This window comes from Paramormyrops kingsleyae, chromosome 22 (assembly GCF_048594095.1).
Source record: "Paramormyrops kingsleyae isolate MSU_618 chromosome 22, PKINGS_0.4, whole genome shotgun sequence".
NCBI lineage: Eukaryota > Metazoa > Chordata > Actinopteri > Osteoglossiformes > Mormyridae > Paramormyrops > Paramormyrops kingsleyae.
In genome coordinates, this window is record NC_132818.1 from 6,213,315 (window position 1) to 6,238,708 (window position 25,394).

At 48.3% G+C, this 25,394-nt stretch overlaps 2 protein-coding genes across 7 annotated transcripts; both read right to left on the reverse strand.

The window, feature by feature from the left end:
- Nucleotides 1-770: 770 nt before the first annotated feature.
- Nucleotides 771-12,529, reverse strand: LOC111843237 (far upstream element-binding protein 2). 5 transcript variants are annotated; one of them, XM_023810658.2, is made up of 19 exons: nt 12,115-12,529; nt 10,725-10,830; nt 10,404-10,463; nt 9,816-9,852; nt 9,190-9,242; nt 8,607-8,636; nt 8,032-8,103; nt 7,827-7,884; nt 7,542-7,713; nt 6,052-6,150; nt 5,584-5,700; nt 5,306-5,408; nt 5,069-5,190; nt 4,344-4,637; nt 4,093-4,205; nt 3,749-3,837; nt 3,450-3,653; nt 3,216-3,373; nt 771-1,708 (listed from the first exon to the last, which is right to left on the reverse strand). In XM_023810658.2, the coding sequence occupies exons 1-19, from the start codon at nt 12,238-12,240 to the stop codon at nt 1,700-1,702; spliced, it is 2,022 nt and encodes a 673-aa protein (XP_023666426.2). In that variant the 5' UTR covers nt 12,241-12,529; the 3' UTR covers nt 771-1,699. The 5 variants fall into 5 exon arrangements, with proteins under 5 accessions (XP_023666426.2, XP_023666424.2, XP_023666429.2 ...); XM_023810656.2 differs by having other exon boundaries at nt 3,749-3,864; XM_023810661.2 differs by having other exon boundaries at nt 3,749-3,864; nt 10,725-10,834.
- A 1,572-nt stretch (nt 12,530-14,101) lies between these two features.
- On the reverse strand, nt 14,102-24,829 carry slc25a23b (solute carrier family 25 member 23b). Of its 2 annotated transcripts, none has more exons than XM_023810691.2 (10): nt 23,973-24,829; nt 22,509-22,635; nt 21,883-21,970; nt 21,198-21,309; nt 20,625-20,783; nt 19,977-20,129; nt 19,727-19,840; nt 18,793-18,960; nt 17,945-18,095; nt 14,102-17,616 (listed from the first exon to the last, which is right to left on the reverse strand). In XM_023810691.2, exons 1-10 carry the CDS (start codon nt 24,144-24,146, stop codon nt 17,432-17,434), a joined length of 1,431 nt encoding a protein of 476 aa, XP_023666459.1. In that variant the 5' UTR covers nt 24,147-24,829; the 3' UTR covers nt 14,102-17,431. The 2 variants fall into 2 exon arrangements, with proteins under 2 accessions (XP_023666459.1, XP_023666460.1); XM_023810692.2 differs by having other exon boundaries at nt 22,509-22,632; nt 23,973-24,828.
- Nucleotides 24,830-25,394: the final 565 nt, after the last annotated feature.

Below are 25,394 nucleotides of genomic sequence, written 5' to 3' on the forward strand. Positions count from 1 at the left end.
CACCATATGAACAAAGGAAGTCTAACCTGAAGTGAAAATCCAAAGGTTTTGTTTTTTACCTGAAGTGACTCCTAAAGTTATTATCTTTCAAAGTTCATATTTTTAAAAGAGGAACAAGTAACTAAGATTTCTGCCACCAACCCCCCAGACCACAGCTCAGGAAGATCTGCCTGGACGACCATGCAGGTCCAGCAGAATGCCAGGATACACCAGACAATCAGCAGAGACATTTACCATGCTGAACGGCTCAAAATGCGCTTCTGCTCTAAGCCCGGAAATCACACAGGAAGTAAACATGTATTCTGGAAAGTGCTGAATGTGAAATGTGACAAGACTGTAGCAGGTTTGACAGTACTTCATTTACAAAAATAATGGTGATGGGGGGGGGGGTGTAAATCAGATGCAAGCTCAGGGTCCTGACTGACATAATCGGCAGAGGGGGGCACGGTGCTTGCAGACACATTGTGGAGATTTTTTTTCACCTGAAAATCTTAAATATTTTTGTCCTTTTCACATTTCGCTTAAAAAGTGTTTTGAAAGGTGAAGGAGAAAAAAAACGAGGACCGACATTTATTCAAGGTTTTTCTAGAGGCAAGTTTTTTTTTGTAGCATGGGGTGGTTCAGTCCCTAAGCTGCCAGAGCTCACCGTGTTTCCCAACCTGCGAGGCCCTTGTCAGTCACCCTCCTCAGTGCCACCTTGAGCACTGAGAGCAGCACAGGAGCTCCGCCAAGCGACACAGCAGGGGCAAGCAGCCGTGGAGAGTGGGACGTCTAGATATCATCTTTTTATTGTGAAGTTTTTAAAAACAAGCCGTAAAAAGTAAAAACCAAGCATACAATAGATAACGTGACACCTGTGAGCAGGAAGAGTAAGACGGGGAGGGAAGGAAGGTCGTCCCTGGGAAAAAACAGTGATTAAAGCAGCAACAACAGCGAACATACATACCACCATATGCAGACAGACAAAACAGTCTCTCCCTGTGCACTGCGACCGACACACACACACAGACACACACACAGACACACACACAGACACACACACACACAGACACACACAGACACACACAGACACACACAGACACACACACACACACACACACACACACACAAACAAACAAATTACAAAAAAAAAAAACAAATGGAAAAAATGGAAAAAATACCTTCTCCAGTACTGGGAATGTTCCAACGTGAAAAGGGGACCGATCAAAATAAAACGCCGTAAAAGCACAGAGTCACATCCTCCTGGGTCATCAGATCTGAGTTTCAGTAAATGCAGTAGTAGGACTAGCAGAAGTACTTTTACAGACTGTCTCTAACAAGAAATCACATCATTTACGCCTCATGGACATCCCGCTGGGGGGGGGGGGGGTGGGGGTGTAAATCAGATGCAAGCTCTGGGTCCTGACTGAGAGGGGGACACGGTGCTTGCCAACGCATCGTGGAGATTTTTTTTCACCTGAAAATCTTAAATATTTTTGTCCTTTTCACATTTTGCTTAAAAAGTGTTTTGAAAGGTGAAGGAGGAAAAAAAAAAAAAAAAAAGACGAGGGCCGACACCCTGCTGGAAGGTGAGGCAACACAGCTTCGCTCAAAAACATAAAAACAGACTTAAAAACGAAGAAGTGTCCAGATTGCTGGCTGGTTTAGCAGAATGCCGCCCGGTGCTCATCTCCTGCCTCCGATTCGGATCCGTGTCTCTTCACTGCGCCTGCAATACAAGGCTGTTAGTCGGTAAACAAGCGACACATTCGCAACGCAGTTTCTGAACTGAGCCTTTCACACAACGCCCCCTACAGGCCAATAAAAAAAAAAGGAATCTGATACCTGGTACAAATTAATTTGCATCCAGTTGCGAGGTGCTTAAAGTGCACAGATATAAGAACAAGACAAAGTGCAAACACTATTGCGAAAGGATAAATGACACCAGTCAAAAGTCTGGACACACTGACGCACAGAAAGGTCTATTCTCTTTTTTTTCCCCCCTTGTCGTGTCCGGCAGATTAGCAAGCAGGATGTTAGTCTGGGTGCCTTACTGTGCCAACACTTTTATTTTAACAAGTGGAGCTTCGGATTTAAGCTCCTCTTGTTACTTGAGGTATACTCTTTATTAATCATTTTTATGTCAATGCGCCACAAAGCCGGAGCTGACACACACTCTCACACACACACACACAAAGAGGGATAAAATAGTGGAAGAGAGCCCTAGGCTCTCGTGTGTGTGTGTGTGTGCGCGCATGTCTGTGTGTGTGTGTGTGCATTCTAAGTGTATGTGTGTTGATATGAAATGATATGATGTGTGTATGTGTGCATATGTACGTGTATGTGTGTGTGTGTACGCATACGTGTATGTGTGTATGTTTGTGTGCTGTGAGTGTATGTATGAGTGTGCAGGTTAACATGGAATGATTCCCAGTGTGTGTGCGAGGCCACAACAACACCGCCCCGGGGCCCCCAGACGGCCGGGAGAGCCCCGACGGGTCACGGACCCAGCCGCCCCACAGCGGCCAGGTACCCGGGCCCCCGCCACCGGACGGCTGCGCGCCCACCCAAGGAAGGCAGGGGGGGAGGCACCGGGCGTCCCCCACCGGCGAGCACGAGGCAGGAACCCCACGGCCACAGGCGGCAGCGCGCCGCCCCCCCCCGGAAGGCTGGCCACGCAGGCACGGATAGAGCCCGGACCCCGGACCACCCACACACCCCACGGGGGCCCCGCCAGCCCCAGGGAGACCCGCCCCCCCCAAGACCCCCACCCGGGGGACCAGGGGGACACCCCGAGAGCCACCAAGCACACCCGCCCCTGACCCCCCCTCCCCCAAGCCCAGATCCCAACCCTCCCTCCCCAGCCCCCGCACCCTCCCTCCCCCAAGTCCCCTCACTGCCACCCCCACACCGCCCCATCATCCACGTGCCCCCCGTACCAGGACAAACCTGCAGACACACAGATCCATGCATGCACTCATACACACACTAGAAAGGTCTATTCTCTAACATTTTAAATCTTTTGAAAGGGAAATACCACACTGACACGTCACGGCTGGACACAACTCTGTGACCAGGAACATTTTCTATCTTAACCCTAAAGCAAGGACGTGGTTAGCGGTTGAGGCTGACCAGTGACCACCGTGACCGTCACTGAGAGGTCCTGCAGAAACCACAAGCCTCGCGCTTACACACAGCATGGATCCTGCGAGCTGCCCGGCCGGGCCTCACTCTACCTGCTGTCCGGGCTGCGGGGCGGCCGCCTGCCCTGGGGTGGCGGCCCCCGGCTGTCCGTAGTAAGCGGCCTGCTGTCTGTAGTACTCCGCCCAGGCAGCGCTGTAGTCAGGCTGGCCGCCTCCGCTGGCCGGGGCTGCTGCCGTGCCGCCGGCTTGGGCTTGGCGGAAGCAGAGAGACTGTCAGACCAGGTGCAGAGGGGTGGAGGCGCAGGGGGCCAAGCGCGAGGCACTCACCCATCTTCTTGTAGTACTCCTCCCAGGCCTTGGTGTAGTCTGGCTGCCCAGCAGGGGTCTGAGCGGCCTGGGGCTGCTCGCCGGGCGCCGGTGCCCCCGCGGGCGCGGAGGGGGGCTGGTTGGGCACAGGCCCACCGGGTTGCTGGTAGTACTGGGCGTAGTAGGCGGCCCAGGCCGCATTGGGGTCTGCTGCAGCTGCCTTGCCTGGAAGGGTGGGGGGGGGGGGGCAGAGGCTATGAGACCCACAAGAGAACGCGAATGGAAGCAGCGACACAGCGGCCAGAAAAAGCGCCACCTACTGGGGTCGTGAGGTCCGGGGGGCTGCCACTGCTGGTAGGTGTTTCCCCAGCCCTGAGGGGGGTACTGATGTGGAGCTGGGGGCCCCCCACTGCAAGGAAAAGGGCCCCATGAGCCTCTGTCAACGTAGACATCGATATGTTCATTTCTGTACATACATATGCATCATCACAAGCAGATGAGGAGATCTGTGCACCTTCATATCTGCCAAGACCTGAGCTCAGACCCCCATCACAACAAGAAGGCGAAGGCGAGCACCCATAAAGCCTGAACCCTCTAGGAAGGTGTGAACTCAGATCAGAGCGAGATGAAGGGAGGCACCGATGAAACAGGCCGGTGGACTTACTGGGGACCAGGGGCGCCTGGTGGCCCGGGGTTGTACGGATTGGGGTTATAAGGCCCCATGTGCCCAGCTGGGCCGGGACCTCCTGGACCCAGACCCAAAGGACAAAGCGGACCCTAAACCAGGAACCAGAAAAGTCACAGTCAGCTCAACACACAGACATGGTATAACAGTCCTAACATTTACACAGGACATTATACTGAAGGAGACGGGGTTCCACCAAGCAGGGCAAAGGCCGCGCCCGTCAGCAGTACCTCTATCTTATCCTCAATCAGCTGCTTGGCGTGGTCGATCTGCTGGGGGGAGCCACGAATGATGAAAAGCTTGTAGTTGGGGTCCCCGTTGGGGGGCAGCTGGCGAGAGATCTCCACGAAGGCCCCCGTCTGCTGGTTGATGGCCTTGACGTTCTCGCCCCCGCGGCCGATGACCAGGCCGCACTTGTGGCTAGGGATGGAGAAGGTGACCTCGCCGGTGGGGGGGCCCCAGCCACCCTGGCCTCGGCCCCGTCCCCTGTTCCCTGGTGGCATGCCCGGGGGTCCTGGGGGCCCCTAAGAGACAGCAGCAAAGACAAACCTCACCTACATAAGCCTAATATTTCATTCTATAAAAAGCATTACTATTTACAGATGGTTAAAAGATATCCCTAGTAGTAAGAGTCGCAATATAACACCATATAAACCAACGGCCTTTTCAACAAAGGATCTGGAATGGTATCCCACAGTTCCCAACCTACTGGTTTAAAAAGGTCTGGCCTGTGATCATAGTCATACAGCCAATCAGTGATCCTGGAGTCAGCATGAGCCTTCACACAAGCCGGTGGGACTACAGGCACGAGGCCCGCCCTCCAGGCACGAGGCCCGCCCTCCAGGCACGAGGCCCGCCCTCCAGGCACGAGGCCCGCCCTCCAGGCACGAGGCCCGCCCTCCAGGCACGAGGCCCGCCCTCCAGGCACGAGGCCCGCCCTCCAGGCACAGCTTACCCCCTGGCCTTCTTCACGTGCACGGATACTCTGCAGCAGGTCTGCGATGATGCGGGCAGCGTGCTCGCAGCGATCCGGGGGACCCATTATGTGTGCCACCTTGTCTGGCCCTACGCCGTCATCTGCAGGACGGTGACACACGATCAGCGGCAGCAGCAGCGGGGATTAAAGCTGGACGCGAAGGCATTCCGCAGGGCAGGCCAGGGCCTTCAGCAGACCGACGGCCATTCACCTCACCCGGCTTGAACTGTATCCTGACTCCGGCATCGTTCTGGATTTTCTTGATCATCTCGCCGTTGCGCCCGATGACGACACCAACAGAGTGGCGGGGGACGGGCACCTGCATGACCAGAGAGCAGACGCCGGCTCACTGACACCCCCGGGGGCTTGGTCTTTTGATAAAGACATGAGCGCATCGGGTTACGCAGTGATGCACCCCGAGTCTCTTGGCAACCACGCCTCCCGCTACGGGAGAGGCACCATGACCCTGAGGGACCCCAGAGAAGGAAACTCACATCCATGCCGCCGCCGCCGCCACCGCCCCCCCCCATGCGGGAGCCGTACTCGCTCCTGTCTCCGAATCCTGGGTGGTCCCTCTCCCGCAGGATCTCCTGCACCAGCTCCCGCGCTTGCTGTGGAAGGGAGAAGGGGCTCAGCGCAGTGTGGGGAAGGGCGCTGGGGGGCACCCCGCTGAGCCCTGCACCCCAGCAGACCGCTAACACTAAAACGTTCGCCAGATAGATATCACTTCAGCAGCTGTTCCCACAGACAGCAGAGGGGTTAGGGTTTGTGTTAGGAGCCGTCCTCCACGCTGCCACATCACTGCCACATGACTGCCACATGACTGCCACATGACTGCCACATGACTGCCACATGACTGCCACATGACTGCCACATGACTGCCACATGACTGCCACATGACTGCCACATGACTGCCACATCACTGAGCACACAGACTGGGCCGCTGTCAGGGTTAGAAGCACCTGCACTTTGTACGGCTCCCCGATGATGCGCAGGGGTTTGTCCATATTTGGGTTCTGGGAACCATCCTGGATCAGGATCATCTTCACTCCCGCGCGCTCCTGAAAACACATATGAAGCACGGCTCCATCATATCTCTCTTTCACGGGCTGTTCAGCATTCTTAGTACAAGTTGTTGTTTGTTACCAGCACCAGTCAGCATATATAGGGAGCTTTTCCACTGCACCAAGTACAGTACTTTTGGTACTTTTGCTTTTCCATTGACTTCTGGTCGAGTACCAGTACCCAAAGTTACAGTGCCGAAAGTGCCAAACCAGCTGGGGTACTTCTTTGGTACTTCAGTACCAAACACTGAAACGCTGCCCTGAAAACAGTTCAGAAAACAATGATGTAAAGAAAGAAAAAAATCAGTTGCGATCTGGTTGGAAGAACAGATACAATGAAAACATCAGGATAGCATGACAAGAAATTAAAGTGTTTAGTTTAATATACTAAGACAGCATGCATATAGCATTATAAGTTTGTTGTAAATAGAGTGATCTTGTACAAAGTATTGGTGTATTTATAAAGCAAAAAGGAGTTAATAAATTTCTCAAACCCGTCTAGGAGTGATTTAAACAGCAAGGATGAAGATGATTACGATCGTCTCAGAGAACGCATGCAGCGCTCATGCAAAAGCAGCGGAGGTAAATTTTAAAATCATTTTTGAACATATATTAGATAATCTATTAAAATAATTAAAATACCAAAACTAAAGTTAATCTATCTTACTAGTTATGTATAATGCATACGTACTAGTGATGTAACAGCAGAGACGTGTATATGAACACATCTATCATGCAATGTTGGTATTCCAGCCCTATGATGTACTACAGCTATTTGTTGAATTCAGTACAATTCCGCCACGCATTGTGATGTCATTCGGCACCAGTACCAGTTTCTACAGCAGTGGAACACCAACACCTTGAAGTACAGTATTTTTGGTACTTTCTCGAAGTACCAAAAGTACGGTATCTGGTGCGGTGGAAAAGCGCCCATACAATATCAGTCTCTGTCAGGCATTTCATCCCCTTTACTGACACCTAGTGGACAGCGGCAAGAATCGCCATTTATCAATGTGTTGCACACGTCACACATCATTCTGCTTTGCACTTTTTTCTCATTTAAGACTAAAACCAATTTTGAACCTGTGTTTTCACACCCAGCCAAAAGTAAAAGGAAACACTGTTGCTCAGACCACATATTCAACTGAAAGTTAATGAATGAACAGAGAATGAAACTAATCTTTCAGCGTTCAACTTATGCAAAGCATCTCTACAAAAGATTTAGCTCAGGATTAACCGACCAGAACCTTTAACAATGCAACCTTTCACTTCTGCTGGGCCCAGAGGCTGGGAGTATAGCCCATACCATCCTGTGTTTACTGACATCCTGGGCCAATTTATGGCATCTGAAAGGAAGGGGGCCGGGCAGGGGGGGCATGGCTGAATACCTGCAGCTGCTTGATGGTTTCCCCCCCCTTGCCGATGATGAGTCCAGCCTTGCCAGCAGGAATCATCATCTCCTGCACAGAGCCGCTCTGCCCATTGGTGGACTCGTGGAATGAGGATGGGGGCGTGCCCCTCCCTCGAGATACGATCTCATCCAGGAACATCTTTGCCTTCCTGGGGAGATGCAGGTGGAGCGGTCAGCCATCTCGCACACAAGCACAAGCACACGCACGCACACACACACATACACACACATGCTCGTTCCTGGCAGGCAGGCAGATACTCACTGTATGGATTCTGGAGAGCCGGTGAGGGACACATTCCTTTCTGGAAGCCCTCCACTATCTGCCAGAAGGAGGACATCTGAGGTCAGGGCACCCTGCGTGTGTCTGCTTAGCTACTGGTATTAAAACGCACACTCTGGAGGACCAGGAATCCTCGACACCCCCGCATTTTAACTCGGCACGGTCCGCGTCCATTCGCCGCACTCACCTGGGGCGATCTGAACCTTACAGCCAGAGTCGTGCTGAATCTTGTTGATCTGTTCACCCCCTCTGCCAATAACTGAGAAAATCAGAACATGAAAATTACACATCACATAAGTAGGAAAACCCTCAAAAGAGAGCGCTCTACCAAACAGCAGCCTGAACTATTCCTAAACTTAGAGCTGAAGTATCCGAGATGGCATTTCAGCCAACCAGAACGTTTACAGTTCTGAGCCTTTACCCCTGAGGCACCTGAGTAAACTGTAGAATTTAATCAACAGCCTGATCCTCCAACAAAAATCCCACATGATATTCTGATATTCAAGGGGGGTTGACAAACGAGAAAAAACAAAATCTGAACCTTAATGCAAACTGCTATGCTAGAGTCCATAATTAACAGGAATCCAGTGATTAGGTATTGAACCCAACTAAAGCAGATGAAGTTTAGGTAAAAGGCATTTCTCAAATGATCGACATATGCTCATATGCGACCGGTCAAGAGGTGTATGATGCAAATCTGACACTGGGTTATAGGAATTTTCATCCTTGACATGTTTATGCATTGAGCAGGGCGTAACACACCTGGACACTCTGGGGGGGGCACCTGAGGCTCTATTAGGAGACATTGGTTAGGAAGTACTAATTTTCATTAAATCTGCTCTACTGCCAACAGTGAAAAGAACGCCTTTGTCACTGTACATTTACAGTACAACAAAAATTTCCCAAATAAGTAAAGAGGGTGATGAGAAGTGGGTAAGCAGTGTATCAGTCACAACATTTAAGGTGTCGAACACAAAAGAAGTGCTTTGAAATTATTCCATTCGGCAAAGCTGTTGAGTGGTCCATAGGCCCTATATTTTAGTAGCACAATTTTGCATAACAAGAGGTTTTATGAGAACACATCTATCATATTACAGTAGAGATGTGTAAGAGAACATCAATCATGTTACAGCAGAGACGTGTACATGAACACATCTATCATATTAGAGATGTGCAAGAGAACATCAATCATGTTACAGCAGAGACGTGTACATGAACACATCTATCATATTATAGTAGAGATGTGTACACTTTTCACCAGCTCAGGGCCGCAAAACCTTGACCATCAGTTTCCCATGCAGGTACGGGGGGGAAGAGGCTGTAAACTGACAGACTGCATACTCACTGAGCCCAACCATGCCATCGGGGACACTGTACTCCTCTGTGGCGGTCGTCGGCCTTTGCCAGAAACAAGAAGAAAGATATTTACAGGTATTTAACAGACACTTTGATCCAAAGCGGCAGACTGAGAATGAAGGCTGACTCTGCCAACAGCAGGAATGGAACCAACAACCTTCGGATCCTGGGCACTGTGCCGAGCGCTAACCCACACACACCACCCCCTAGTATATCAAGTAAACGTACATGTAAGAGCGGTGTGCGCTGGGTTATGGGCTGGAAGTGGTCACATGAGCACAAGAGAGGCCCACGACCACAAGGTTTAACTAAAAAAAAAAAGTTTAAATCAAATTAAACCACGAGCAACACAAAGTATCAATCAGGAGCCTCTCTAACTCAGCATAACACACCAATAACCTCCGATTCTGCTCCTCTCCCCTCCCAGAGAACACAGCCAGCGGCTCCTCTGCAAAACCACAAGTCACTCATTTCAATCACATCTATCTGGACTTTGAGAAAAAAAAACACACCCATTAGTGGGCTAGCTCATTAACAGAACTTTGTAATCAGTCCAGAAAATACTCCATCCATCTCCCATCCAAACAACTGTTCCATGCTCTCTTCCATTTTTACCTCTGCTGTGCTAAGGCAGCCAGCTGGGCTCCGATCGCTGCGGGAGAAAGACAGACATGAATCAGTTCAGCACTGGCAACATGTAAATCCAAGTAGAGGGTTAATGATCTGTGGACTACACCTATACTCAGCTATTGGGGGCTAGCAAACAGGGAGCAGTACACCTAGACATAGCTGCTGGGGCGTGGTGCACTGTGAGGAATACATCTAGACACAGGTACTGAAGGCTAGCGCACAGAAAGGAGTACACCTGGACACCGCTACCGGGGGCTATCGCACAGGAAGGAGTACACCTGGACACCGCTACCGGGGGCTATCGCATAGGAAGGAGTACACCTGGACACCGCTACCGGGGGCTATCGCACAGGAAGGAGTACACCTAGACACCGCTACCGGGGGCTATCGCACAGGAAGGAGTACACCTAGACACCGCTACCAGGGGCTATCGCACAGGAAGGAGTATACCTGGACACCGCTAGCCCTCAGTAGCTGTCAGGGAAAAGTACACCTAGACACAGCAACCAAGAGGCCCATACGTGTGAATGATCGGGAAATGGTAAAGCCAGCAGTAAAGTGGGCAACACTTACATAGAGAAGTGGCAGAGTCACGGTCACTCTGGGACGCCATTTTCTTACTTTCTGGCTGTTCTGGAGGCAAAAGGAGAGGCCCATTAGCCATGTGGCTATTCACTAATCACCAGAAGAGATCCTGAGCAGTGAAAACACATCCATGTTCCAGAGCAGCAGATGCACGTTCGCTTCTCGCAGCAGGGTTACTTCAAAGCTATCCATGGGGGCTTCTTAGCACGGCGGACATGTCAGCACCACTACAGCCCACACAGAAATGAAGGCCAGGCACGCTCCCCCCAAGGCTGACCGGAAGAGGTGAAATGACGGACACGTGCCTACCTGCATCTTCCAGCTGCCGCTTCTGTGCTGTATAGGGGAAGCCCTCTGGGGCGGCGCTGTTGTTCAGTGGGGCTCCCCCGGCATCTCCCCCGATCTTTGCTGCGATCTGCCTCACGCGTGTGAGCAGAGAGAGAATCACGTTAGACATAAAATTTGCACTAATCATAGCACGATCAGATATCGAGTCACTAAACTGATTGTTTATTAGGAAGCTGCTTTCCCATTTGACCCAAATTCTGTTGCTGATCCTGTCAACTGTATCAGGAATTCACTACTTTACAGCTTCTTGTAGGTCCTAGACAGCGTTTCTCCATCTAATCACCGCATTGTTTCCCTGTAGCCAGTTTCATAACAGAAATAAAATGTATGAAAACTTCTACAGACTAGCACAAAACTGAACTATTGCAGGAAAACAAACTGACAGAGAGCTTGTAAAACAGTTTGTTTCGACATGCAGGTCATTGACAGCCAAACTGGATAATCTCCAAACGTTTGACGGACTTCCTTTCACCAGGTCGGTTGTTCTGCAAATTCACAACGAAATCTATAACTGGCAAAAACAAAAAATAAAAACCAAGAGAGTGTCTCTAGCCAGATTTCTGCAGAAAACTAACCCAATTTCACTTAAACCGTAGCTACACGTTTCATCCTTTATCTCGGATGTCGTTTGTTTACATGGACACTAGCAACCAAGCAAGTCTTGTAATCCGTATTACTGACATCTTGGGTCCGCAACTCAGACAATCAAGGCGGTCCTTTCCGACAATGTCATTTAAAGGGTCAAGGATGATACCAATAAGTTTTAAGGTAAGCTTTAATGCCATCCAAAGTGTTAAGGTTAGGGTTAGGTTAAAGTGATACGGTTAACCGTCGAATGGAAGGCGAGTCGGACATCACTTTCCTATAATATCAAAGTGTTTTAGGGAGATTTAATGCCGCTTCAAGTGTTAAGTTTAGGGTTATTTAAAGTGGGATTATCTGCAGTTAGGTGCTCAGCAGAACAGCAGAACCCTCAACTTCCACAAAGTCCCCGGAGAGTAGGAGGCGTTTAAAGGCCGGTTAAAGCGGAGGAAGCGTCGGCCTGCCGGCGTCGAGCAGCTCCCACGGATCCCAAGACAGGCGCTGGGGGGCTGACGGTCGCTTCGCGGTTAGCATGGGGAGGCCTAGTACCAGCAGCGGCGCTGCCTTCCCGGCGTCGCAGCGGAGTCCCGGAGCAGAGTGTGCGTCAGCGAGGCTGTGGGGGACAGCCTGCCCGGCTGAGAGGGCAGTGTGAGCGCCAAAAGGGGGCCGGCCGGTCGCCTCAACCGGCAGCCGCACAGAGAAGCCGCGCCGGCTTCATTGATTCGCGACGCGTCCCGACCCCGATATACACACAGGCCAAGAGCCTCACCTGACGGGCCCGCTGCACGGCGTCCGCAAACGCGTCCTTCTTCAGGCCACCCCCGGCGCCCAGCGGAGGCTGTCCGCCCAGGGGAGCTCCAGCCCCGGGCGGGGGAACCGCACTGTACTCCGACATGCTGGTCGCGTCAAGGGGAAAGTGAACGAGTGAAAGCGGACGGCTTAGGCCCGGTCGAGGTGCGCAGAAGCGGGAAGCCTAGGATGCGAGATGCGGGGAGGAGCGAGGAAGCGGCGACAGGGGCGGGAACAGTGGAGCCGCCGACCAGTCTCCGGGAAAATACCAGGAAAATGGTGATAACGAATAACCGGGACCCGCGTGGGGGGGGAAATGCACGAGCTGCGGCGAACTGCGGGACATGTGACGGACAAACTGACCAAATTAATTTTAACCTACTGTTAGCGCTGTGGGAAGAACCAACCACAATGCTATGACGTCACGTGATCGATAGCGTTTCTGTCCAATAGCTTTTCATAATGCAATGATTATGTTTCTAATTGATGGGTAAGGTGACAAGTGGAATTCCTCGTCTGAGGAAGGCGGTTCGTCTTCAGTGAATACAACAACGTTTGGGATTAGGCTGACGAAGTGGTTGTGTACGTGATGAGGTCAAGTAATCACAGGTTGCGGAAAACAAACGCTAGTTGGCAATAAAGATTGGTGTCCAGGGAATAACTGGAGGCTATTTTTGTTAAATAACAGATTTTCATTTTTTATGCTATTTTAAAGTAATAGTAGTACTACTGGTATTAGTCAAGCAGAATTTAATTGCACAAAGTAGACACTTCGCTTACTGAACATCCTTCCATCCATCCATTTTCTGAAACCACTTGTCCTATTCAGGATTGAGGCAGGTCTGGAGCCTATCGCAGAGGCTACGTGCACAAGGCAGGGAACATCCCAGGGTGGGCCACCAACCCCTCGCAGGGCACACTCACACACCATTCACACTTATGGGCAATTTGGGAACTCCAATTAACCTTTGCATGCCTTTGCACTGCGATTCTCAACACAGAATACATGGACCCCAAACTATTTGTACTTCACATCTTGTTGTTTGACCTTTATTCATATCCATACACGTTTATGAATAATAGCATTTTCTTAATCTCGCTATCTAGTTTTATCTTTGTTCTATTTATTGTTTTGTGTATTTTTATCTTAACAGTATGTTTAAATTGTATGTACTCGTGCCACCACCAACCTAATTTCTTCTACTAGTTGTACATGGCGAATAAAATGATTCTCATTCCTCTCTTTAGTAACCTCAGGACACTTAAAGCCCCAAGACACGCAGAATGACATGAATTTTCTAGGTCTTTTCCTTGTTTTCAGAAACCCAAAGACATGGAAACACCGTTGAAAATAATCATGACATATGTGAAAGTAACTTTTATATCCAGTAATGCAATTTTTTTTTCTAAATAATGGCACAGCAAAAAAACAATCGGCATTTGACATGATATTTTTAAATAAGCCAAACTTATTCTTACAAAAAGGTTTTCAATATTTATCTGTAGTTCCGCTAACAAACTAACTCAGTAGGTTCATAATCCAAACAGTAATAATAATAATAATAATGATGTTTCATTTATATAGCACCTTTCCAGAGCTCAAGGTTGCTTTACAAAATTTGACATTTTATAACAAATCAAGAAAATGTATCAGAAACTATTTACATTTTTATAAAATGATTATTATTAGAATGACTATATAAAAATCTGACTGCAAACAAAAAAACTAAAAATTCCAAAAGATATTTGTATTTTGTTTGGATACTTATGCTTAAGGTTACGGCTGGCCCGTAGAAATGAATGGACGGTCCCCACAAAGATATGAGTACGAATCTGTCTTTTTTTTCTCTCTTCTCTCCTTAACCCTGTATTAGAGAAGCAGGTGTTGAAGATGGATGGATCTTTAGTTCTGATTCCATGAACATTGCTTTAAATATATGGTCACACACAAAGGTTAAACACACAAAGAAGGACATTTGTTTTAAATTCTTTATTTGTTCAGCTTATCCAAAGTAAAACTTTCACTTTGTTTCTTCTGGAAATAATTCTGGAATTAATATGAACTTTTTTTGTCCAGCTCCCTAAGCACTAGAGCACCTGGTAAAAGCTTAAAATCATTAGGAACATGATCGTTTGTCTGAACTGCACTGTCCCATTTCCCACATAGCAAGAGCCTCTTATCGGACGGTGCATGCTCCATCGGAGTGTGTGTAGAAAAACTGCAGGGAAAAGTGACTTTTAAAAAGTAGGAAATGTTTGGGCAGCCAAATGACACGTTTTTAGATAACAGTGTAACTAAATTTAAAAGGACTAATTTTACATATGTACAAACTCTGTTCTAAACTCTGAAAATGGATGCTTTAAAAACACAGTTCTAAAATAGACATTAAAAAGACACACTATTTTCTGCATCAACAGCATGCAATTTCAATACCGGGAATAAACACAAATCACACAGAAGACTGAGATTGTCTTCCATTCACTTCCATGCATACAATCTCAAAGTCCCACTTGATAGTGATACAAAAATATGCATTCCAGTTTAAAATGCAAACAGATACAATCTTAACTTGTAATGCAAATATTTGTTATAATGGTATTAATTCATATAAAATACAATATTCAGTCAGTAGAAACATTGCTTTACGCATTTCAAAACACAGTAGTTGCTTTTAGTTGAAATGTGCTGAATATCTAGGCAGCCATTTTACAGCCCTCTCATGACTGGACCAGAGTTTCCAAAATGCCTTTTTTTTTCAGATGCAGAGATTTCTTTCCCTTTCAGTCACCTGCCCTTCTTCTGCACTTCATGCTTTCTCGCAATTCCTCTCTTCCCATCTTGGCTGTTAGTTTACGCTGCATTTTGCATTTTTTAACGCCTGACCGGAAAACACCCAGTGCTCGGGCATGTCAGTCAAGCTGTTAAGGTTTTAATATGACAGTCAACATTCAAAACCAGCCACGTGCGATCTGGACTGACATGTAAGACAGTGGCCCTCACCTCCAATGCTAGTGGAATGAAATCTGATCTTTTTAAAATAATTATAAGCCTTTATGGTAATCAATCTAATTATTCTGCTATTTGAACTTGTTTAACGTTCTCCCGCTATTCTGACTTCGCAAATGGTTTTTGAGGAGTTTCTGGCACTCACTGCTGCCCCCTGGATTCCGGGTTGAGGGCCTCTTCACTTCACAATGATGCCAGCATCTACTGACTGAATGAATCAAGCAGCTCATTCATTAACGTTACATCATGTTTATAAAAGTTCATTTAAAGTACACTTGTAGTGCTTAGTTCTTTGAGAGACATCATTTAATTTGGTGTAGTTTGCTTGTTTACTCCTTGCCATAAATGAGCAAGTTGCGTGTTTTATCAACGTGCAAGATCATGCAGTAGACATGTCATCACAGATAAATAGGCCTGTCATCACAGATAAATAGGCCTGTCATCACAGATAAATAGGCCAGTGCTTCACAGTCCCCAGGGTGTCAAATTCCAGAGGACAGTCGTGCACAGGCCCTTTTCTTGGTCTTACAGTCAGTAAGTCATACACAGCAAGCCAGTTTTCAAGCATAGTGCAAGTTCAAAGCAGCACACGAAGGCAAACGAGCACGAGTGAGACAGTAGTGGTGTCTTCTTCAAAAAACACTATCTGAGGAAGCAGGCGTCTACAAGCACACACACTGCAGTTATGGGCCTTTCATTCCATCCTCTCGAAGGCACAGTGTTAACATTCAAAACCTGCTACCACCGTTTTTCTCGCTGATCAAAAATATGCATGTTCTTATTTCCGAAAGGACAGTCCCAGACTACACAACAATCCAGAAGTTTTGAAAGATTATCATCTTTTAAAAAAAGTAAAATGGAGCCCTGTAAAAATTGCTCAGGGCAAACTGCAAGAATATTCCAAAAATTACTGTTATGGAAAACTACTCATCCACAATCAAATAGGAACAGCTAGGTAAGACATTTTAAAATAGGTTTTAAAATATCTCTTCTCCATATAAAAGAGCCTCAATAAATAATACATTTTATGTAAGTACAATATATACATAAATGAACATATGAAAGAAATATATTTAAATATATAACATATTCACATATTCATACATTTATTAACTTATATAGTGAAACTCGACTGAGAAAAGTTAAATTGTAAACTGTAAATGAGTAATATTTCTTTGTTTCTCTTTTTTGCATGAATTTGTTCTAAACCTGGTTTCAATCCCACTTTTTCACAGACAGTGTGAAAGAACAACGAGCCAAATGGGGCAGCACAGTGCAGGGAGAGGCAGGGAACCCTCACTGCACTGTCCGGGATCAAAGGCTAAACGGGGAACCCTCACTGCACTCTCTGGGATCAAAGGCTAAACGGGGAACCCTCACTGCACTGTCCGAGATCAAAGGATAAACGGGGAACCCTCACTGCACTGTCTGGGATCAAAGGCTAAACGGGGAACCCTCACTGCACTGTCTGGGATCAAAGGCTAAACGGGGAACCCTCACTGCACTGTCTGGGATCAAAGGCTAAACGGGGAACCCTCGCTGCACTGTCCGAGATCAAAGGATAAATGGAGAACCCTCACTGCACTGTCTGGGATCAAAGGATAAACGGGGAACCCTCACTGCACTGTCCAGGATCAAAGGCTAAACACTGCCCCTGGTATGTTAAGGGGCAGCATGTGGCTCAGTGGGCTAAGCCTGTGTGCCTGTAATCACAAGGTTGCCAGTTCAAAACCCAACCTCAGCATGTCTGTGGGTCCTTGAGCAAAGCCCTTAACCCCCAACTTCCTGGGTGCCGCTACGGCACCACAAAGAGAAAGTTGAGGGAGGCATAAAGAAAGTTTCCCCACGGGGAATAATAAAGTATCGAATATTATTATTAGAAGCAGCAGATCCTTAATGGAGACCAAGGGTGTTTATCAATATGCTCAACTGACCGTACTTGTGTTCACGTGTACCTGTTTGACGTCATCTTTCAGTGCCAAAGACCAGTTCCAGTACTCAACAACAGAAGTACGGAGGACGGCAAAAATCACCGGATGTCTTTCTTTGCCCCAAATGTCAAGGATGAATCGGTTGTGTCTTCGCCAAAGAGAACAATCCCATGATTCATGATTCACATGTTTTTTGAGTTCTTGGGAAGCTTAGTTGCTAAGAACACAAGAACGTTCTTTGCTTTCCCGGTATTGATAAACACCCCAGTAGTCTCAAGCCAGCAATCCTCACTTTAGGAAGTAGCTGTTGTGCCCCCCCCTCCGAAGCACTTGGAGGGGTAGGGATCACGATGACCTGCTTATCTACGAGCCACCCCCAGCACCTTCTTCATATGCTCGTACACCACGTAGGAGATGCTGACGGCAGGGATGACCTTGAGAAAGTTGGGGGCGATGCCCCGGTACAGTCCAGACACCCCCTCGCTAGACACGATGTGCTTGAACTGACCCAGCATGGTCAGCTGTGGTTTGCCCTCCACAACCGCTGAGGAGGAAACAAGAGGTAGAGGAGATCAAGCCAATGTAACAATCGATGTATATAATGCCTGTGTGCCACCCAGGGTTGGCACTGTTTTGGTGGCTATATTTCTGGAGAGGGGTCATCGTGACCCTGACCCCATGTCAGTATATATGCAGTTTTAATGCCACAGACCGTGTGACATAAGGACACACTGTCTCCATGTATTCTGACCCACTTCCGAACCTCTGCTCTTCTCACATGACCAACTGAGAGGGACTAATCAGCCCGGAGACCTTCGACTTTAACACGGCTGTTAAAATGTACAGAAGAGAGAGAAGCAGCCTGTGCTCACCCTGGGCCTGCATGCGGGTCCGGATCAGCGCCAGCGGATAACTGGCCAACTGGCCACAGGTGCTGGACACGGTGCCGCAGCCCAGCAGCACCAGGACCCCTGGGTCGGCAGTACCAACGCAGTAGGTCTGCAGCCAGGCGTTTTTTAGTGTCTGATATGGAGAGATAGTAAGATGGATAGTGAGAGTTGGGGAGAAGGAGACAGAGAGGGAGGGAGAGAGAGAGAGACAGAGAGAGGGAGGGAGAGAGAGAGAGACAGAGAGAGGGAGACAGGGAGAGAGAGAGAGACAGAGAGAGGGAGACAGGGAGAGAGAGAGAGAGAGAGAGAAAAACACAGGGGAAGAGAGAGATGGGTAGAGAGGGAGATATAGACAGGGGAAGAGAAAGACGGTGAGAGTTGGGGAGGAAAGGGAGAGGGAGAGAGAGGGAGAGGGAGACAGGGACAGATTGGGGAGAGAGGGACAGAGAGAGCGAGAGGGAGAGCGAGAGACAAGGGGAGAAAGAGACGGGGAGAAAGACGGGGAAGACAGAGAGGGAGAGAGAGACAGGGAGAGAGAGTGAAAGGGACGAGAGACAGTGGGGCAACGATAGAGGGAGGGAGAGACGAGTAGGAGAGACAGAGGAAGAGAAGAAATTAAATCCAATGGTTAATCTCAGTCCATTAAGATACCAGGTGATAACTATCATGAAGTAATGCTCAACTACAGGTAAATCCACCCAGTTATCGATCCAGATAGTGGGTCCATCACTGCTGGAAAAACGGCATTAAAGTGATCAGATAAAACTCACATCATTACAGCTCTCCAGAGTCAGGGTGGGGACCTCTGAGATACATGTGAGGAGACGCACCTCGTAGACAGCCAGGTCGATGCCCGCGTAGGGAATGATGCCCAGCGTGTTTGGCACGTAGCCTCGGTAGAAAGCGCGCACCCCCTCCCTGCGGAGGAGCTGTTTGCCGCAGTCAACCATCCCTGAGTACTGCCCCGTCTTCCGCAAAGTGAGCCGGGTCTTCAACACCTGGGCAGGGTTTGCAGGGGTGACAGCGCATGAGACTGTCAGAGTACTGTCAGAGTACTATCTGAGTACAGTCAGAGTACTGTCAAACAGTTAACTTTCTGTTCCAAATTCACAGACATATTCTTTTTAATAAGTGGCATAATTTTTCTGACTGACTCATTATTTTCTGTTCTGGACACTAAACACAAATGTCTGGTGTTTTATGTTATTGCAAAGGCGTTACTAATTATAAAGCATCCAATGAGACTGCTTGTCAATTATCTTTTAAACTCAGAACAGCTTTTTTAGAGATATAATCTGGCTTTCAGTTTATTACTACTTGAAAAGTTTTACTTGAACTTTTTTGGCTGTTTCTAATGTGATATATAAATATATAGAAAACAAATGAAAGAATCCTGCGAGCTTTATCAGCGAGATGCCACAGCCGCGGGCCGGCGACCTCATTTAGCAACACGCTGCCCAGAGCCAATCAGCAGGCAGCGTCGAGACCCCGGGGAATGCTGGGAGATGCTCTACTCCCCTCAAGAAGGTGTCTCCGCCAGGCGACCCAGATGCTCGTGTCAAGCCGTTTTAAGGCTTAGCGGTGCTTCATGTCCAAATGCGCTACTCTGCGGTCCCCACTGAAGCTGGGGCAGGCTCCTGTCACTGACATAGGTGCCGCTGCACATGTACTCCAATCAAATGGGGACACAGGCATGTCCGCACTCAAAGCATGCTGGGTGGTATGGGGGTGTAGATGCGAGGACTTGGGGGGGTAAATCCTGACCTCCATGGGGTAGATGATGGTCTGTGCGGTGGCCCCCGCCAGCGAGCCTGCGACGAATCGCTCGTGGACCCGCAGAGAGCCGCCATCCTTACCGCCTTTCATCAGCCACTTGATCTGAAGGGGGACAGTAAGGGGGCGGAGCTAATGAGTAAATCCAAGGGGGGGGCGAGAGCGAGACTCAGCCTAGCAATGGAGGGCAGTAAAGCAGGGAGGGCAGTAAAGAGGGGGGTGCGGCAGACAGAGGACCCACCTGCTCATACGCCATGAACTTGATGGCAGATTCCGGGGCGATCTTGAGCACATTGATGCCGTTGCCCCGCCAGAGGGAGCGTACCCCGCCCTCGCGGACCATCCCCAGCAGGTCATTCCAGAGGCCCATCCTCCGCGGGCTGGAGCCATGCACCTAGGTGTCGAGTCCAAAGGCATATCGGTGAATTGGACGGGCGCCGCGGATGCTGGAGTAACTTTAGCAGAGGTTATGAAATGGCTAAGCTAACACACTCCGATAGTTTTACACCAAAACAAAGATCATTTGACCATCATTTTCTTTGACTGCCAAAGACTTTTTCACAGTACTGTACGTGTTAGCAAACAGCCACACCCATAGGGATGTTACGCATCGTGGCATCTGTCCAGGTATGCAGGTACTCCATTATCCAGGTTAAGCAGCTTTCACCATTAACCAGGTTAAGTAGCTTTCACCACTCTGGTAGAACTGGCCCGGGTTCTGCCCTCACATGGTACTCTCTGGTACTACTAAGGTGTCTGTCAGCATTCAAAGACAAATGAAGAGTTTAGTAGACTGTAAAATGTACGTGATGGTGGTTTACAGTCTTCTTGAGGGACCGTGTTCTGCATGCGGGCACTGCTGCTCCAGCGACTCTGTCAGGCTCCTCACCTGAAGGAAGACTTTGAGCCGGTCCAGAGGGGCAGTGCCAGTGCGAGACACCGCCCCCGCCATCGCCCCTGCTGCCAGCTGCCTCCACACGACCCCCAACCTCTTCTCCTGCTCTGAGAAGTCGTCCGGCACGGTCAGATGCTCCCCGATGTCCAACATCTGAGATGGCAAGAGAAGGACAAAGGAAGCAGGGGTCTTATTCAGCCATGATCCGAAGAGCTCGTCAGCCTGGTTCTGATGCGTAAATCTGCTCAGATGGGCTGATCTCCTGTGAGCTTTTCATGCTCCTCAGATCCCCCCTGCGTGCTCCTCAGATCCCCCCTCCGTTCTCCTCAGATCCCCCCTGCGTGCTCCTCAGATCCCCTTTGCATGCTCCTCAGATCCCCCCTGCGTGCTCCTCAGATCCCCCCTGCGTTCTCCTCAGATCCCCCCTGCGTTCTCCTCAGATCCCCCCCGCATGCTCCTCAGATCCCTCCTGCGAGAGCAGCATCCCAACTCACCACACACCACCTCAGACGCATGTCCAAGTGCATTTCTGCTAATACCAAGTGCAGGGTCTGGATGCAAACTAACCAGAGAGTGCTTCCAAAAGTGAGCAACATCCTCCATGCTGTGGAGAGGGTTCAGCAGGAAGTGATCTCGCCACTTGTTCCAGTTGATGGCCATGGTGCCGTCATTGTCCATGCTACCAAGGTAAAGCAAACATCGGAAGATCATGTGAAGGTCTGTCAGGATCAACCTTGCCTTGCCCCATTCTATCAGTTGTTTTTCTGAAGTTCCCTGTTTGGCCAGAGGGTGTCGCTGGTCATCCTGTTCTACTACCTGTGTTTCCATAGGTTCATATTGACTCACTGGTCCCTTGTTTAGGTCTCGTTACTTGCGTATATATATTCCTGCCTTTTCTCTGTTCCTTTGTCAGCTAAGAAGTCTGTTTAAAGGTAAACATTTCCCATTGTAACCCCTATTCATAATATGTGTTTCCTCATGTTTAATTGAAGTCTTTGTTAGTCCTTAAATTACTTTTCTGTCTTTGTTTCAACCCCTCATGGTCACTTTTGTTTCTATGTGTTATGGCGTTAAGCTAGCAATGAAGTTCCCTGTGTCTGTAAGCCGTATTGTGGGCAGTCGTCAATTCCCAACTGACACGGAACGTGACAAGGTCTCGGGAATTCTGAATATATCATGTCCAATGTCTCACGTCTGGTAACAGTCAGGTCACAGAAAAGACTGTCCTACCCACGCTGCCCCGTGCACTGACCTCTGCAGGATCCTGGAGGCCTGATCCTTGGAGATGTCCACCCCCAGGTTATGCAGGGACTGCTGGATCTCCCCAACATCTATCTGACCTGCAAACACAGTACAAGTGCACCTCCAGTTAAGCAAGGTAACCCTAACACTAACTACAATTCTCCTTAAAGTATGTAATTCTATGGCCAATCATTATGTATTTCTTTGTTAGTACATGTGTTAGGTCCAAACATAGAAGCTGAGTACAATAAGGGTTTGTCCCCACAAGACAGCATCATAGCTGTTCCTCTTTACACAGGATGTCCAAAGCAGCATCCAGTCCTGCACTGTGTGGGACGGTGGGTGACTAACGTGAAGAAGGGCTTATTACCAGCGGCAGAGACCAACCCAGTGTCCACATTCAGCCATCCATCCCTTTGCAGTTAGTAGATGGATGGATGGATGGATGGATGAAGATAATATCAAACAGAGAACATCTTAAAATCTTTGTGCAGCGTTTCAGCCTCAGCGCCCTGTCAGTTTCCAAGTCAGATTCATTAAGTGCATTTTAGGGGGGAGCCGCTGTGCAAGGTGCCCCCCCCCCCTCCCCGACAGAGCCATCACCAACGGCACGCATGGACCCCCCCTTCAGCTGACCATCATCGTTGCGGTCCAGACTGCGAAACATGAGCAGCAGCTCCTTCTCATGCGCTCGCAGGTACTGCGTGAACTCCTCAAAGTCCAGCTGGCCGTCATGATTGGTGTCACTCACACGCACGATCTGCTGGGGCAGAAGCAAGACGGGGGGGCATAAGGTTAGGGGCAACGTGGATCCATAAAGAGACAACTCTACACGCACACACACACACACACACACACACACGCACACACACACAGGCCAGGGTGCATCATGTCATACAGATGATATCACCACGTTCCTGCACACAGGGTCTGTTCGCCTCTGCTTGGCAAACCTACAGGTTACACAGTGAAGAATCCCACAAGAGAACCACATCTTTATACATCTAGCAGATACATAGAGATAATGCATTCATATATATTCACACACTGTAACACGTCAGAATTAAAAAAAAAAAAAACCCTCAACAGCACTGAGGTCTTCTCTTCCCTATTGAGTGGACCCCCCCCCCGTCATTTATATGTTGACAAAATATCTGAGAGAGAAAACAAATATGCACAGAAGCAATACTTTAAACCGGTCCTTTTAACACCGAGCACTGGATCCAGCTGAGAAACACAACTATAGGCTACCAATAGAAAATGGAGAATTTTCTGAGCTCAATAATGTCGATATGTGGTTGATTTGTTAGAGGAATACTCTTTGTGGCTATTAGACCTGTCAAACTTCAGACATTTCCAACTCTAATATATCAGATTTGACAAGCGGTGGTAACTGACGGAAAACTCAGCGACAGTCTTAAACGTGCTTCAGCATATACACACTTATCCCATTTTCACTGGACTTTTGACCCATACATTTCTAGTTTATTCTGATGTGGCAGTTTTGTTAGCAAAGACATCAACGCACCGTCCATGGACACTCCTTGGGTTTGCTGTGACTGCCCGTATTAAGTAATACAACGGATTCGTGTTACGGATTTAAAGAACGGAACACTAAAATATTTATCCTCCTGCCTTGGACGTAAATTACCTGTATATAGGACTCAACATTTCACTGATCTGTATTTGTACATTAATCAAATATATGGCCGATATAAATAACTTGCTTTCTGCTCCGACCTTGCCCTACTGTATACGGGCGCCTCGCAGCTACAAGCGGGGGTTTAGCGTCGGTCTGTGACATTATCAGATAGGCAGCATAATAATTACTGTAATGCTGCAATATGAACGTGTTTCGCGCTTCCTAAGAAGCGGTGCCGTTCTTGTGCTGCAATGAATTGGCGTGACTACGCAGCTCACTGAAGGAAATCAAAAAATAGATTAATGACCCGATTTTTTTATGGAAAAAAAGAGGAAAAAAACTTGGCAGAGATATGTAGCCTATATTTCTGGCAGACGTGATCCACCACGACTTGCTAATGTCGGTGACAAAAAAATAAGTTACTAATGTCAAACTTCTGACGCCATAAGATGCTTTACCTCCTCCGCGTCGCTCCTTAGTATCCCCCGGGCGGCAAGTCCTGCCCGCAGCTCGCCCACGTCGATCCGCCCGTCATTATTCAGGTCCAGCTGCTCGAATAGTTCGGCCCATCGCTTCTCATGTTCGGGATCTGCGGCACCGTTATCCTGGCAGCGAGCTCGGGTAAAGCCCATGTGAATGTATGGTTCCGATGGTGGTGATGTGTCCCCTTTAAACGCGAAAACGCCGAAGACAGATCTCGGTTTCAGATAGATCTCAGCGTTCAGGCGGCGGCAGGATTAAGTTTCCCTTAATTGGCACCGAGTGACAGAACTGCGAAATTCGGTTTATATGGGAAAGTCCGTCCCCAGCCGCTTCGTTCGGTAAGGTGAGTTACCCTACAGATCAGAGGGGTAATCCATCGAGCATTGCGGGGAATCTCTAACTGGCATCCTGCATCTGTGTCATTAATCCTCCAATCGCTTATATTGCCTGTAAAGACCACGTCCACATTTTAATTCCCGTTTTTCTTGTTATCCATACAAAGCTTGTCGTTACACGCAGTATACACCGTCGCCTATGTAGCATCGCTCATGACTGCGTCCGCGCCGTACACCGCATTTTAACGCCACTGTCACCCGAATGAATTAAACGGTTCCCGATATTAGCCGCACTTTTCCTTGAGATTACCGTAGGCGTCTCCAGCTGATGCGTAGATTTCTACTTGGTTACTCTACTATTGTACTTTTAAGACTGACTTAAAGACTGACGAAGAACGACAGTGTGAAAACACAAATAGTAATGCTAAATAACTAAATATCTATTAACAGAAAGCCGTTCTGAGAATAGTAACGGCGCAAATACCGGCCCGCGTATTTAAAACAGTGAAACGAGAACACCGCCTGCCGGTTGTGTGTGTGTGTGTGTGTGTGTATGTATATATATATATATATATATATATATATATATATATATATAGAGGAAATACTGGATTAAATTTCTGTAGTCGTGATGTTGTGACTTGCATAATGCTATTTACGGATCTACATTAGAACATTGAAACTGTGTGTCAGAGTGCAAAACGTTACTGAAAATATCACATCTCATTTAGTCGCCTAAAAAGTTGAAGATGCTTGATGCACCACTGGATTTTTATTATTAATATAATAGGTAGGAAACGTTCATTAATTAATATACCAGAAAAGGTTGAAGAATGACACGGAACTGTTATGGGAAGGCGAACACCTTGACCTTAGTGTGTATTTTATATGCCTAAAATCCCTCTACTTGGCTGCATTTACCAGTAAACTTCAGGGACAAGCTGGGCCAATGTGCTGTGCTGTATTTTTCAGATTCTGGGGAAATTTTACGGGTCCAGACCGGGCCGCTGTGCCCTGTTACCTTCCGTATCTTGACGCAATAGGGACATATATGCTATTATA